The sequence below is a fragment of the Lepidochelys kempii genome, chromosome 3, assembly GCF_965140285.1.
Source record: "Lepidochelys kempii isolate rLepKem1 chromosome 3, rLepKem1.hap1, whole genome shotgun sequence".
Lineage (NCBI taxonomy): Eukaryota > Metazoa > Chordata > Testudines > Cheloniidae > Lepidochelys > Lepidochelys kempii.
Window position 1 is genome coordinate 74,746,848 of NC_136382.1, and position 15,147 is coordinate 74,761,994.

A 15,147-nucleotide genomic window follows, 5' to 3' on the forward strand; every position below is an offset into this window, starting at 1 on the left:
CAGAGGGGCATTGCTGGCATATATCACATTGGTAGATGTGCAGGTGAAAGAGCCCATGATGGCGTGGCTAAAGTGATTAGGTCCTATGATGGTGTCACTTGAATAAATATGTGGACAGAGTTGGCATTGGACTTTGTTGCAAGGATAGGTTCCTGGGTTAGTGTTTTTGTTGTGTGGTTGCTGGAGAGTATTTGCTTCAGGTTGGGGGCTGTCTGTAAGCGAGGACTGATCTGTCTCCAAAGATCTGTGAGAGTGAGGGATCATTTTTCAGGATAGGTTGTAGATCTTTGATGATGCTCTGGAGAGGTTTTAGTTGGGGGCTGAATGTGACACCTACTGCCGTTCTGTTATTTTCTTTGTTGGGCCTGTCCTGTAGTAGGTGACTTCTGGGTACTCCTTTGGCTCTGTCAATCTGTTTTTTCACTTCAGCAGGTGGGTAGTGTAGTTTTAAGAATGCTTAAATGCTTGTTCCATTCTATGCATCCAATGAAGTGGGCTGTAGCCCATGAAAGCTTATACTCAAATAAATGTGTTAGTCTCTAAGATGCCACAAGTACTCCTGTTCTTTTTGAGGATAGATGAACACGGCTGCTACTCTGAAACCTGTCATTGTATTTGGAATCATCCACCTGTTACCAGTGCTGGTGGCACATCTCTCCCAGACCAGTAACAATGGAGAGTCATTAGCATGAATAGACACAAGAGTAAGAGCACCTTAGAGCAATGGGATGGCTGAAGCCTATGGAAACTGGTTTTCCTCAGATTGTCTGCAGAGGAATGGAAAATCCCCGGAAGGAGAACAAAAAAATCAGACATTAGGACTGGCAGTTAAAAACTCAGATGCTGCGTACACAAAGAGATGTGGTTTCTGGTTCGGAGGGTATCTTTTGACTGTCAGACCAGCTCAAGCTTGCTTGCAGGAGTCAGCAAGGAGAATGCATGACCAGGGAGAGAAGACTGAGTCAGATGAGTCAAGTCCAGGGACTTCTGAAGGGACTGGCTACAAAGCCAAAGACATCTTGGAGTGGTGAGGGGGCAAAGGAGGGAAGGGTTTTGAATGCAGGTTTTTTGCATGGATCTGTAAGTCTATAGGCTCTCTCTATGAATACACCATGTGTGCTTTGCAAAGCGTCATTGTCATGTGCTCCGAAAAGGCTAAACTTTAAACCAGAGTACCCACTAGTAGAGATCTGGAATAGGGTGTGCTGAAGCTATTGGGGAGATTGGAGGGGGCGGGGGCAGCACTGGTCTTACGATCTAGGGCAAGTGGATTGTGGGGTCCCACTTTCACAAAAGGGTACCAGCAGAAAGTCAGCACTCAAGGAGTGAGGCTAGAGGGCAGAAACAATGCCTGGAGCCTGACCAGATTCAAGGCAGGGTGCTCAAAAGCACACGGATCCAGCAGATAGGTCCATACCCAGCAGCGTAGTGAGTGTCCTGCAGGGGGAGCTCAATAAGGACTGTGTCAGGGAGCGAAACCAGGGAGTACTGTTTGATTTGTAATGAAAGAGGTTCCGGGGATCTGGCAATTTTTTTACATTCATAATGATGCATTCATGATGCATCAAGCCCAGAGGTGCCGGGGTTCAGCACTGACACAAATTAAGCACTGCCAGAGAGACAGGACCCAAACCATCTAGGACTTCATAGAAAATCATGATCTGAAGACTACACCCAGAAGACTACTGGTTTTCAGCACAGACTACAGAGCACCAGTGTAATATACCCTGTGGATGAAATACCACTTAGCAAGCAGGCAGCCACATTGTGTAGTAATATCAGCTTCCAGATGGTGACAAGGCGTAGACAGCTTCTCAAAGTTCCCACGAACCAGCAAACAACTAAGTCATATACTGCTAGGTCATTATATAGGGATATTAATTTTACTATGACACGCCATCAATCTCAATATGACTTTTGGATAAAGGAAGAAAGCTGTGGGATGTCTACAATGTCACCACAACCTCTGAATTTAATTACTTCCTTTTATTACTTGGTTGCTTTTAAGGACAGTAGCAAGAAGTTTACGCTCAAAGTTTAGATTTTGAGCGACCATAAAAAAGGGTTTTACAGAAAATAATGTGCACATTTCATTATTTTAAAAATAGGTCTTTTCTCTCCTTCACCCCCAATTTAAACAACCTCCTGCACTTCCAATAAACCATACAGCATTTTGAGAGTAAATGAGAATGTGCGTGGGGGGGGGGGGGAAGGAGGAAGGAAACAGACTACAACCAATACTGGAACAAATGACTGGACCAAATCCACAGTCAAACTACTGAGATAACAACAGGGTCTTCTCAGAAAGTACACAAACATAAAAAACAGTGAAAAATAAACATTTAAAATATCTAATCCTTAGTAAACTAGAGTGTTATTAAAGTATATTTAATAAAGGTATATTTTCAAATACATGTTTGCTTTCTAATCTCAACTAGTGTCCTTTTATCCATTATGCTTATTTGATCTGCTGTCTCATTTCACAAGCCAGTGTTGGTGATAGGTCAGCTAAATCTTCTCTCTACACAACGATCAGGCTGGCATATATTGGAATGCATCCTCCATCACTGCTACACACCCCTCGGGGAGTGGTGAACCCACTGGGGAGGGGTGGTGTTTTTCCCTCCCACTCGCCCCAACAGGAAAAACGCTACTGCTTCTGCTTGAGTTAAATGAGATCAAAGCCATTTTTGTTCCACTGCTGTTCCAGAAGGTGGTTTGCTCGCTGATAGAGCAACTCAGATATTTACCTGAAGATACAGAGGAAGATTTTCCCGAATGGCAGACAGCATAATGGCAGGCAGCTCTTTGTCTTGCTGAAACACAGCAAGCGGCAATAGCAAGCTATCTATGATGCGGAACAACAGCTGTTGTGCTTTCGAAGTTGCCAGTATTGGTGCCCAGGACTTTACAAGGCCTCCTATTGAAGAACAGTCAAGAAACACCCCAAAAAACAAATTACAAGCAGGCAAAAAAATTTCAAGGCAATCTACTGTTACATGATTCCCGGGTAACCATAGCAACCCAGTTGTCTCATTTTCAAGTACAGTCCAACCTGCTTAGTGAACCTGGATACAATGGAAGTCCATTTACACGACAGCAAAATGGAAGTCCCAAATTATTTCAAGGCATGATAACATACAAGTTGTAATTTCAATTACAGTGAAGTTGTTTTGCAAAAGGAATGGCTACAACTTAAAAAGGGGCCACCTTATTATACCTCTGTACTATCAGCGTTCCACTATTTAACTACTATATTTGGCATATTTGTACACTACAGTGGCCTCTCCCACACATGCCATAATATGGGTTCTCAAACTTTTTCAAATCTTCAACAGACAGATTGCCTTTCGCTTCCATTCACAACTGCATAACAGCCCTATGGCAATAAGGAAATTGTTTACAGGGAAGAACAATATTAGAAAAATATTTTATATATATTTTAGCTCCTCTTAATGCAATTTACCAGCTGAAAACAAGGAGAAGCCAGCTTCACATTACCAGATGCCTCTCTATAGACTGCTGGTGGTCCATAGTTTGAAAACTTCCATGCTATACAAGAGCAGCACTTCTTACCTCTTTTCAACACCTTTGTGTACTGATTTGCACAATTCCCTGTCCTTAGTTTTAGTGTCTTACTTACTGATTGTAAAAGGGTGTTATTGTAAAAATACCTTGGCATCCAGCTTTATTAAAGCTGAAGTGCAGTTTTTATTGAGGAAATGGCTGCATACTCAGCAGCATTTTATTACTCAAAGTACAGTGCTACTAATATAAACAATCTAATAAAACAGATTCTTGCCCATACAACGTAGTTCTCATCAACTGAGCACAATTTAAGTGTATATCCAATTATAAACAAGAAAAGGTTTCCTAGGTCAAAAGTACAGGGGCATCCCAAGGAAATACGTTCAAGACTGAATAAGTAATGGAAGACATCAAAAATAGGCTTTTACAAGATGTTATTAATGTATAAAAGTCAACCCATTACCATCTCTAAAAACAGCGAACAACAACATTCATCTTGTGGAGTGAAAGAAAACACAGTGATCAATCATAATGAAACACAGTGATCACTTAGCAATATTTCTAATAATGCTGTCTAGTGCCCCATTTTCTTCCAACTACCATACACAAATATTTCAAAGCAGCATAATCACCCTGACCCAAAGTTCTATGCCCATTATCACGGACACTATGCATTTGGTGGCATAGGGTAATGCAGTTTAGAGATGCGTACAATGCCCATACTTGAGAGGCTTCCAGATTTATCTGGAAAGCATCTTACTGTGTGACTGCAGTTTTACAAGCTCACAGCAGGTGAAGAAATGACTGAGATTACTTTAACTGACAGAACAAAACCATAACTCCCATTTCACTCCTTTTTTACTAAAGGAAAAGGACAATTTTTTTGTATCTAGTGGTACAATTTCAGATTCTGATAATATCACCATTTCTTATGGGAAAGGAAAGAGAGGGAAAAAATACCCTTTAATCACTTTATTATATAAAAAAGGTTCTGGCATCTGGATACCTAACACAGCTCATTTGGTTGATTGCTTTTATTTTCTGATTCCCAGATCTGTATATTCTGGTACATAAGCTTTTACCCATCAATAAATCTGTTAAATCAGATATACATTCAGCATGCTACTCAAATGTTAGTTTTGCTTACTTCAGTAAACAATGCCCACTGTTTTAAAGATGGTGCTTTCGCTACACATATACATGTGCACACAACCCTCTTCATCTTTTATTTAAAGGTAGGTAGGCCTTGGGTCAGATTCTGGCACCTTTATTCATAGGTAGTACCACTTTATTCTTTGAGCAGTCCCACTGGTTTTAATGGCAATGCTCAAGGAGTAAGGAACTATTCAGTGTGGGTAAGGCTCCCAGAATATGGCCTTTAATAATGTGCACACAGGATCAAAGAGAAGAGTGCCAAAGTAACGCTCATTTAATTGATAATTTACATAGTCAGATGCACTACCATAGCATTATAGCAAAGATACTGCAGATTAATAAAAATTCCATTCTGTGGGCATTTTTCCTTGTTTAGTTCCAGTAAAGATTTTCAGTGAACAAAAATATTAAAACCTCATGATTTCAAATAAAAGCTAAACTTTGTTAGTATTCACAGCACAACTACAGAGGAAGGATTATTTTCTGGAGGAGAGAAATATTGTTGTTTCAGAGGATCAAGATAAAAAGGTGAGAAAGATAAAAGAGAAAATAAGGAATTTTTCTTTTTAGTAGTTTTCCGATATTTAATCTTTTAAACATCAGGAAAATAGATTATTAAAAAATCCACACAAAAAGTTGTTCATTCATGCTGGGTTGAGTCACAATATTTTACTCATTCCCTACACAAAACTATTTCCTGTGCTACTGAATTATGAAACAAGATGATGCATGGTTGCAAAATAATTACCTATAATGGAGTAAGTGAGCTGCAGGCCTTCAGCGGGTCCTTTCTTCTGCAAATAAGGTTTTACATATTTTACCACGTCACCTAGATATTCCAAAGACTTTGTTACCATGGCAGATTTCTCAGCTACAGTCTGAAGGCCACTGTAAGTTACACCAACAGCCTGAGAACACAAAAAAAGTTAAATAGACCAGACTCTGTTGGATTTTGTTTGTTTTTGTTAAGTACTGTGCTGAAGCTTGGCTAAATACTTTTTTAAAAAAAGCACATTCAAGTTTTGGTTTTACATTGCACATTATAACTGTCCTGTAGAACCATGATAAGAGGTACAGTACCTTAATGAACTGGACAAGAGCATTCTTAGGGTCTTGCTTGAAGATTGAGTCATCAAAGTGTGCCTTTGAGAAGATGTTTTCTACTTCTGAGAGTTTAAAAACCAGCCTTGTCATTTCAGTCAGCTGCTCCACATAAACTTTCCCTGTTTGTTATAAAGGGAATATAACTGAGAATGCAGTATACTTTGCTAGTCAACTCCAGATATGGTTGAGTTTTCTATTTATCTGTTAACAAAATCATGAAGTCAAACACGATTCAAACGTGTTTAAAATATGAAGACTCCATAAGTTAAGGTTTCTTACTAGACAAAGGGCTTGTTTCTAAACTAGGCAAGTATCCAACACTGGGTGAGAGTAATGTGTATTAGGAGTAATCCAAGCCCTTCACTCTACCATTAGCCTTCCCAGAAATTTACAGAATATACATGAACAATATCTTTTAGAAGATTTGTTCTATGGATAATTAGAAGTGCAATATTCTAAATAAGACTGAATAAATATCATTCAGCACATAAGGATGAAGCAGCCAAGAAAGCAAAATATCCAATCTAAAATGGGAAAGAATTATTCATAATTGGATGTTTTTCTTTTTAGGGAGTTCACAGCATGATTCCTGGTTATTTACTTCAGATTTTCACATTTTTCAGAGCAGTTCTTCATGGAGGAAAAAATAGCTTGTCTCCTTGGGAGCAAGTTTTTGTTCTTTGCTTCCAAGGAAACAGCTCTTTTATCTTTGTTTGTGACAAATTTGTCATATATAGAACAGGCAAAACATCAAGAAATAGCACAAGCCATGTAAAGAAGTACATTTTGTAATTGGGTAAAAGTAAAGAAATACAAACAAAAATACATTTTGTAATTAGTTGAAAATATATGCCATTTTTGCTATATAGAATCGTTACAGCAATTCAAACACTAGGGAAACGTGAACACTTACCAACTGTTCGCTCAGCATCTGTCCTGGTCAACGTACCACTAGGCTGATCAATGTACATTTGTAAAATGCACCGAAACCAAGAACGTACTGACAAGGCTTCATAGGATGTATGTCCCATACCAGAAAAAGCTTCAGACAATGCACTGCACAAATATAGTGGTGGGGGGAAAGGAAATAAATAAAGAGCTGGAAAAAAGCCTCATTTTACTTTAGTTTTATAGAGAATGTTTTTAGCAACCCCATTTATAACTGTATACAAACATAACACAGAGAGAGGGCCAAACTTGGCATTCCTTTAAATACATGCAACCTACAGAATTTTGCCCAGAGTTTACAGATGCCCAGATACAGGTGATGTGCTAAATTCACTAGTGCCATATGTGGTGATGTAATTTACAGGTCAGATGTAAGACATAAAACTGATGCACAGAAAATCTGTACAGTTTGTTATTTTTCAATCCAGCAATGAGGGTCTCTCTCTACTTAGAAGCCTAGGGATGAGAGGTGATTTGTTTCGGCAAATAAGACTGTGACGAATCAAAAACAGTTAAGGAGAAAAACCCCACTAAGGTAATCTAGAGGTGTCACAAATGACTGTGAAGTGACTAACAAGGGAGTATAAAAGGAACTATCCTCCTCTACAAACACAAAGAGGGCCAGATTCTCCCCTACTTTACACCACAGCAAATCAGGACTAATTACATCAGAGCCAGTACAGCTATACTGGTGTACAGAAAAGTGTAAGAGAGAAGAAAAATCAGGTGCACTTTAACTGTCCATGGCAGCACACTTCCCAGATATTTCCAGCAGCCAAGTCCCACATAGACCCCCAATATCACTTGAAAGTATTCTGTCAGACCAAACATAATTTGAACATTGAATATATACTTTAAGTACTATGAAATTGGCACCATTTTACAATATTTAAATCTGTGATGCAATGTATACTCCTGGGAGAATTCTGCGCCAAAAATTTAAAATTCTGCAGCCTAAAATTAAAAACTCTGCACACAATATTTTTAAAAGTCTACAAAATTTTGCAAATTTTATTTGTCAAAGCAACACTGCATAATCACACCAGTTTCAATTATTTTGGTAATTTATGTCAAAACACCTGTCAGCAAATATGTCTGTAACAATACAGACATCCACAAAAATTCCCCCAGGAGTAGAGAGTTAAAGAAACCCCTATGCCAACCCAATTCCTGTTTCTCTGTCCCTTCCCAGCTCCCAGAACCCAGCCATTCTTCCCGAGCCCAGACGCTCACCCCTCCCTCCCAGAAACCAGCCGAGCCCCCCCAGCCCAGACACCAGCTCCCTCTTTTCCAGAACCCAGCCGTGCCCCCCCAGCCCAGACACCCATCCCCCTACCGCCTATGGATCCAGAAGGAGAAACAGCCTGTTGCTGGGTCCCAGCCAGGCTTGTGTAATGTCCAGCACACCACGGTCTCCTTCCCTCAGAGCATGCAGGGAACTGCAACTGCCAGGAACTCTCAGAAGGGGAGGGATAGCTCAGTGGTTTGAGCATTGGCCTGCTAAACCCAGGGTTGTGAGTTCAATCCTTGAGGGGGCCATTTAGGGATCTGGGGCAAAAACTGGGGATTGGCCCTGCTTTGAGCAGGGGGTTGGACTAGATGACCTCATGAGGTCCCTTCCAACCCTGATATTCTATGATTCACCAGGCAGTGTGAGCTGGGCTCTGCTGCCTCCAGCAGCCCCTAGTGGCACCCAGCAGCATTGCAGCCCTTTCTGTGGGGGAAAGGAAATTATGCACAAAAAACATTAATTTCTGAAAAATTCTGGATTGCACACTGGCGCAGATTTCCCCCAGAAGTACCTGTTGTGGAGGCAGACAGAGGGGGCATTGTGGCAACTCTATCGGAGGGTGAAGCAGATTCACCTGACTAATGAGCAGGTATCATGCCACGTAGGTGTTGGGTGAGTGGCTCGCTGACCAACTTCGCCAAGGAGCTCAGTCACACTAGTTGGTGCTGCGATGTTCACAGCCTCACAGACTTTTTTCATATATCTAAGGAGTGCCTGCTACTCGTCTGCCCAAGCAACATGTGCCTGTGTAATTGTGCTTAATTCCATCAGGAACTCCTAGCTGCAGGACAAAACATCTCCTCTGCATATGTCAATAGCACTGGGGAGAAGGTGCTGTGCCATCTGCAGTTACTACGAGACCAGTTGTCATATTTGCTTCAAGTTAAGGAAATTAACTGGGGGTGAGGGTGTGGAGAAGGACACCTTCGTATTCATTAGAGAGAGGGGACATGATAACAGTTTTCAAGTACATAAAAGGTTGTTACAAGGAGGAGGGAGAAAAATTGTTCTTCTTAACCTCTGAGGATAGGACAAGAAGCAATGGGCTTAAATTGCAGCAAGGGTGGTTTAAGTTGTACATTAGGAAAAACTCCTTAACTGTTAGGTGGTTAAGCACTGGAATAAACTGCCTAGGGAGGTTGTGGAATCTCCATCATGGAGATTTTTAAGAGCAGGTTAAACAAACACCTGTCAGGAATGGTCTAGATCAGAGTGGGCAAACTACAGCCCATGGGACTATCCTGCCCTGCCCTTGAGCTCCCGGCTGGGGAGGCTAGCCCCCGGCCCCTCCCCTGCTTTTCCCTCTGCCCCGCAACCTCAGTTCGCCGTGCCGCCAGCACTCTGGGCCAGAGCAGATACAGCTCAGAGCGGAGAGCGAAAGAGAGATGTGCTTCCCCTCAGAATGAAGGCTCTGATTCAGTGAGTGTTTATGTACATGCGTAACTTTATGCAGACCCATTTAAGCCAATGGAACTACCACACCCATACATTTAAGCATGTTCATTTCATGTTTGTAGGACTGGGGCAAAAATCTGTTAAATAAATTTTAGGATTCTACTCAACATGCTCATTCTTACGGTCTCAGACATTAGTACTGTGTGAAAACTAGTATGAGATTGCCAGATGAAAAGGTCCACAAGTCCAGTTTTATTATTTTGTATTTATTATTATTTTGGATGTTATTGATACTATACTGGACCCCTCCCTAAATATTTTTGTTATAACAGAAACCTAAATATTTAATTATTTCTCTGTTGCAATATCATAAAAAGTCCAGAGGAATATTAAGACAAGCTTAAAATCTCTAAGCATGAATGAAAGGGGATAAATAGATGTTGGAATTACCAAGTCATAACATTCAACATATTAAAATTCAGCTATGGGTGCTACTGCTTTACCTCTTAAATGGTAGGGATGGTAACAATAGTAAAAGGGGAGGGATAGTCAATATGCAACTAAATAAAGTACAATACTGTGTGGGTCAAAGCATTTCATTTAGTTGCAGTGTAATGGCCTTCAGAAGAGTATTGATACAGAGTTATTGTCTAGATCCCAGTTTTCCAATACCAATTAGCGATAACACTTTTTCCATTTGGAAAAAAAAGCGACTTGCTTCATGAAAGAAAAATTAACTTAGCAATTTAAATGTCTACCTGTCAACTTTCATTATCCAAAGCCATAAGAAAAAAGCTTTAGAAAATAAAGGAGGACAAAACCATAATAAATTCAAGGAATCTAGAACTTAGAGAATTGCAAAAGGTCTATAACAAAGAAAGTAGATCACTTGAAGGGAAGCACTGCTTTTTAAAATAACATTTTCTTTTAGACCAATGAACAAATGAGGGAACTTTGTGTGCTAGAAAGGATCCAAAAGAACAAGGAGTTTAAATTGTTCACCTGTTTTGTATTAGATGACTGAGATATCGTGATACCAGCTGGGGACACACCATATCGTCCCATCCAAACGATTGCATCATTGCTAAAACAGGCTGTGGCTGGAGATCTGATGGAGCTGTACAGGGCATGTCCAAAGCTAACAGAGTAAAACCTGATTTTCAACAGAGAAAAAGGAGGGGCAGAGTGTTAAGTTTCTCAAAATATTTAAAATATATTCCTGTTCTACTAACAGAGTCTGCTGTTAGTTGTTATTTAATACGTATGTTTCTGTCACTCCCACAGGCCACAATCATGATTGGGAACCCATCATGCTAGACATCGCTTAAATGCATATGAAGATGCAGTCCCTATCCTGAGGGGCTTACAATCCATGACAACACACAAGATCCAAAATTTGGCAGATTGATACAATCAAATACACACTGTTTAAAAATACATTTCCTTTTTCCTCCCCCTTTCATGCACGAGTACATTTTTTGTCCTATAACAATTTTTAAAACACTTTCTTCCTCCAGGAATGAACTTTGGAGGATTAAACTATATTTTGAAAGGTAAGGGATCTGTAGAATTGTTTCTTTCTATGTTTAGAATAAACCTTTTTAAAATGAGAGTTCCTTGGGGGCAGAGGGAGGGAGTGTAAACACTGCAATGATAAAGTTACTTTTGAACTGAACAATCCCACGTAGGCCAAGACAACATCTTCAGATCTAGAAATGAATACCTGCCACAGAATTTTTTTTTAGAGACGCAGAGTTGGTGAGGTAATATCTTTTATTGGACCAACTGCTGTTGGTGAGAGAGAAACTTTCAAGCTACAATTTAGATGTCACAATTTTTCTCTCACCAGCAGCAGCTGGTCCAATAAAAGATATTACCTCACCCATCTTGTGTCTCTAATATCCTGGAACCAACACAACTATTACAACACTGCATACAGAATTTTTTAATGAGACATAACCATGCTCTTTATACTGGTGGACCACCATGGAACCTACATCCAACACTAACAAAAAAAAATGATTCTCATAGCTCATTCTTTATGCTATGGATAACAAATACATTTCAAGGCAGGCAGGAGACATATCATGGAATGCTGATATGTTATTAGGGTAAATGAAATCGGCAACAGCAAAGGAGGTTTGGAAGACTGATCTTTATTTTTTGATAAAATGTAAGGTGCTCACCAGCTCCCAGCTTCCCAGAAACCGGCATATTAATAAATTAACAGCATACTTTGAACTACATGTATCCAGAAGCTGATTTTTGACTAGCTGAAGTACATAATAAGTCAATTCTCAGAAGCAATACAAATGCAGCTATTTGAATTAATGGAACAGGGCTAGGTCTGTGATCTTTCTACAAGTCCTCAGTAAGGGTCAGTGTGTAGTTTTGCCACCACAGAAATAGGCTAATGACCTTTTGTAAACCACAGTCAAAATATGGTGCTTAGTTCACCGTTTACCCCGGGGAAGGAAGTAATCATGCCAACCCTGAGAGGTACATACTTAGCACAGATTACTTTCCCCACCATGGTGGTTCAGCAATGTTTGCCAGTGCAGGGGGTAAAAGTTGGGAAACTGAGTCACAAGTCCACCCAATTTAGGCTTAATCAATTTTTGCTTTTATTTATACCATTTCAGAAAGAATTATTATCACTCAGTGTCTGGACATACATTTATGCCATCCAGATAACAACAGACAAGACAGAATTGGTAAACAGCCCAAGTTGCCACATTCTGGAACACTGGGAAGTTCCTCCACCTTCCACGATCGTTGTCGCCTCCTCTGATCCCTTGGTCTGGTCCTTCAGCCCTGTTCCTCAGTTTCTGGTCTGGTGTTTCTCCAGTGTGGGTCCATGTTTGCTTGGTCTTTTATACATTTCTACACTACAGAGTCCTTAATTTCATCCAATTGGCTTTTAGCACATCAACCTTATGGATTTTAGGTAACCAGTACATTACGCATGCGCAAGCTTCAGTTACCCAACTTAGGTATTTTTCCTGCTGGTTTTGCAGTTTCTGGGTGATGTTGTTTTGTGTCACCTTGCCCTGTGTCTTTTTTGTTTCTGTGTTTTTATTTATCATTACTTGTTTGTATATCTATTTCTTAGATCTCCCAACATAACATGTTGATTCTGTTCTATTGGCAATAACATTTTAAGCAGATTAGAAATTCTATGTAAAAGAAGAATTGGCAAAACCACACTCATGCCACCAAAACCTTGGCTTAAGAGATACCTTATCTGTACTCATTCTCTGCACAAAATTACAAGTCATTAAAATATAGCTATCAAAGCTTTTAATCTTACCATTAACTGTTCTTCATTTTATATTTCAATGTTACAAGTCAGTATTTGGATTCTTTAATGTCCACATATCTTCATTCAGAGCTCAGATTTATTTGTAATTCATTACAAAGAAACTTCATTAGAAATTTTCCTGTGAATGCATTTTTGAGGGGTGATTCCATTTTAGGGGCCTTGATATTTAGTTGTTTTAATGATACTCCAACACCAGTATACTCTGAGAGAGAGGGGAAGGGGGCAACATGGTTAAAACTGCCACTTCCTGTCCCTGGATGTCCACTCCCCACCCACTTGAATAGGAAGGGGAGTAGCAGTGCTGTGGAGGCTTCTGTCTCTCCCTTGTGTAGCAACCTTCAATGCAAGTAGCCCACGCAGTGGGGTAAGAAGTTGCATTCCTCCACATTGCTCCCCTATAACGGTGCATAACACAGATCACAATTGTATCTATATTCAGCACTCTAAGCAGATTCCTAATAGAGGTTGGTTCTTTCACTATTTCATTCAAATAGAAGGAGAATGGATCTTGCTTTGGTTTTGTATTGCCATTTTCTATAATGCCTCAGCGGTGGCATTACCCTTTCACAAGAGTCTCTCTCATTACCATTATCTCACTTAACTATTGCAGAACTGCTCCAGTTCAAGGGTCTCTTAGCATTTCTGTTACTGACCTAGTCCCTGAGAGCTTATAAACATAGTTCTTAATTCACATCATGAGGGGGAAAAAAAAAAAAAAGACTCCGTTTCGATCTGGCCTTTTCAGATTCAGTACATCCTCAGAGCTAGAGATCAGCCCCCTGTCAAACTGAAACATAGTATTATATTAACATTTCAGCAAAAATAATACTGCATCCAAATGCAGTGAGCCAGATCCTCAGCTGCCACAAATCAGCGTAGCTCCACCGAAGCCAAGGATCTGATCCAGCATTCTTACTATTCACTGACACACTATCCATCTGTCTGGATTCGGAGTGGTATTTGCAAGGTAAAATTCTAGCAACGTAACAGCTTCCAATACAAAATGACCGATCAGAACAGTCCAATGTAATGTCAGAATGCATCTGAAAGTAAAAATGCTACAAAAAGTGATAATGAAATTTACCTTTTAAAAAATATCTGCATAGATGTCAAAACATGATACCAAAATGTAAATTATGTTAAACCATTAGCATACTGAAAAAAACAAGATGAGAGAAAACTTTCATGTGAAGCTATAGAATAGATTTTAGGTATAATGTAATGAACCATAAATCATTATCCTTATTTAGATTACAGCAAACATTACAAATATAATTTAAGCTGTCAATGATGCAAAAAATCAAAGAGTCCTATAGATTCAAACCACTCCAGTATTATAGATCTGTATCCTATTGACAGAGCCAGCACTTCATTTTTTTTGTTGTCAAAATATTTAGCACCATTATCACAGAGCCTAGTCTCTACATTTGCGTAGATTTGAGCTACTAAACATGAGCAGGAATATGCCAAAACCTTAAAATGGAGAAAAGTTTGCATTCAGGGAAATAGCAAAGGAGGCAACAGAGAAAAGGAGCATCAGTGCTGACCTGCAGCTGTATCTGCAAGCTGTGGAGGAGGCAGTGTCTGTGATATCCTTTGGCTCTTCAAGAAGGGGAAAAAATTTCTCCAGAGAGCACTGGCAACAGCAAGGTGGTGCTCTTTAGCCACTAATGGAAGTTGTGTGTTTGGGCCCGTGTTCCCTAGCTGAGGTCCCTGGATCACACGTTCGTGCACACTCCTAGGGAGAAACAAAAACAACGTTAACATGCAATAAATGAAAAAAACAGATTCTTTCACAGTTTCTTTAAACTGTATAGTCTGAGAACTGAAGGATCATTTTGTGTAATTAAAACCTTTTTGCAAGACATTATGCATACCGGTTATTTGATGGATGAATGATGGCATATTAAGCACCATAAAGTTAATGTTAATTACTAATGTCAACCATTAATTATATGCTTTTTAATATGTCAGATCAAAATGAGAAACAGGTCACTTTAAAAAGAACGTTTGCATTTTGCAACTGCTGGCAAGACAAGTGAGTCTTGCTTACAATCCAAAGCCAGGCACTCTTTTTTTTAAAATTATCTGTAAGAGTGTAAGTGCATGGGTGTGTACAGAAAAACAGTAAATAATGAAAAATGCTTTTTCTTAATTGCAAGACTTAGTATTAAAGTTGACTTTTTAATTTGTGAAACCTCAGTAGATGCGTGGTTAGATAAGAGAAAAGATGCATGTTTTCCTGATGCATTGTAGACAATTCGGTTTGACAGTAGGGCCACAGCTTTCTTAGTACAGTAAGGACAAAAGTTACCACTACCACACAACTCCCATCTCTTCGTGAGACAATGTGGCATAAATTCAATAATGCACTCAATTTTCTTTGATTATTCTTCTAGTACCA

The 15,147-nt window shown here is 39.6% G+C and overlaps 1 protein-coding gene across 1 annotated transcript in view; it reads right to left on the bottom strand.

Moving 5' to 3' along the window:
* Positions 1-15,147, bottom strand: part of MMS22L (MMS22 like, DNA repair protein) — a 151,275-nt gene that overhangs the window by 19,905 nt on the left and 116,223 nt on the right. The window contains 6 exon segments of the mRNA XM_073336800.2: positions 2,751-2,920; positions 5,432-5,591; positions 5,764-5,906; positions 6,701-6,843; positions 10,424-10,574; positions 14,291-14,481. Coding sequence (XP_073192901.2) covers positions 2,751-2,920; positions 5,432-5,591; positions 5,764-5,906; positions 6,701-6,843; positions 10,424-10,574; positions 14,291-14,481 — 958 coding nt within the window.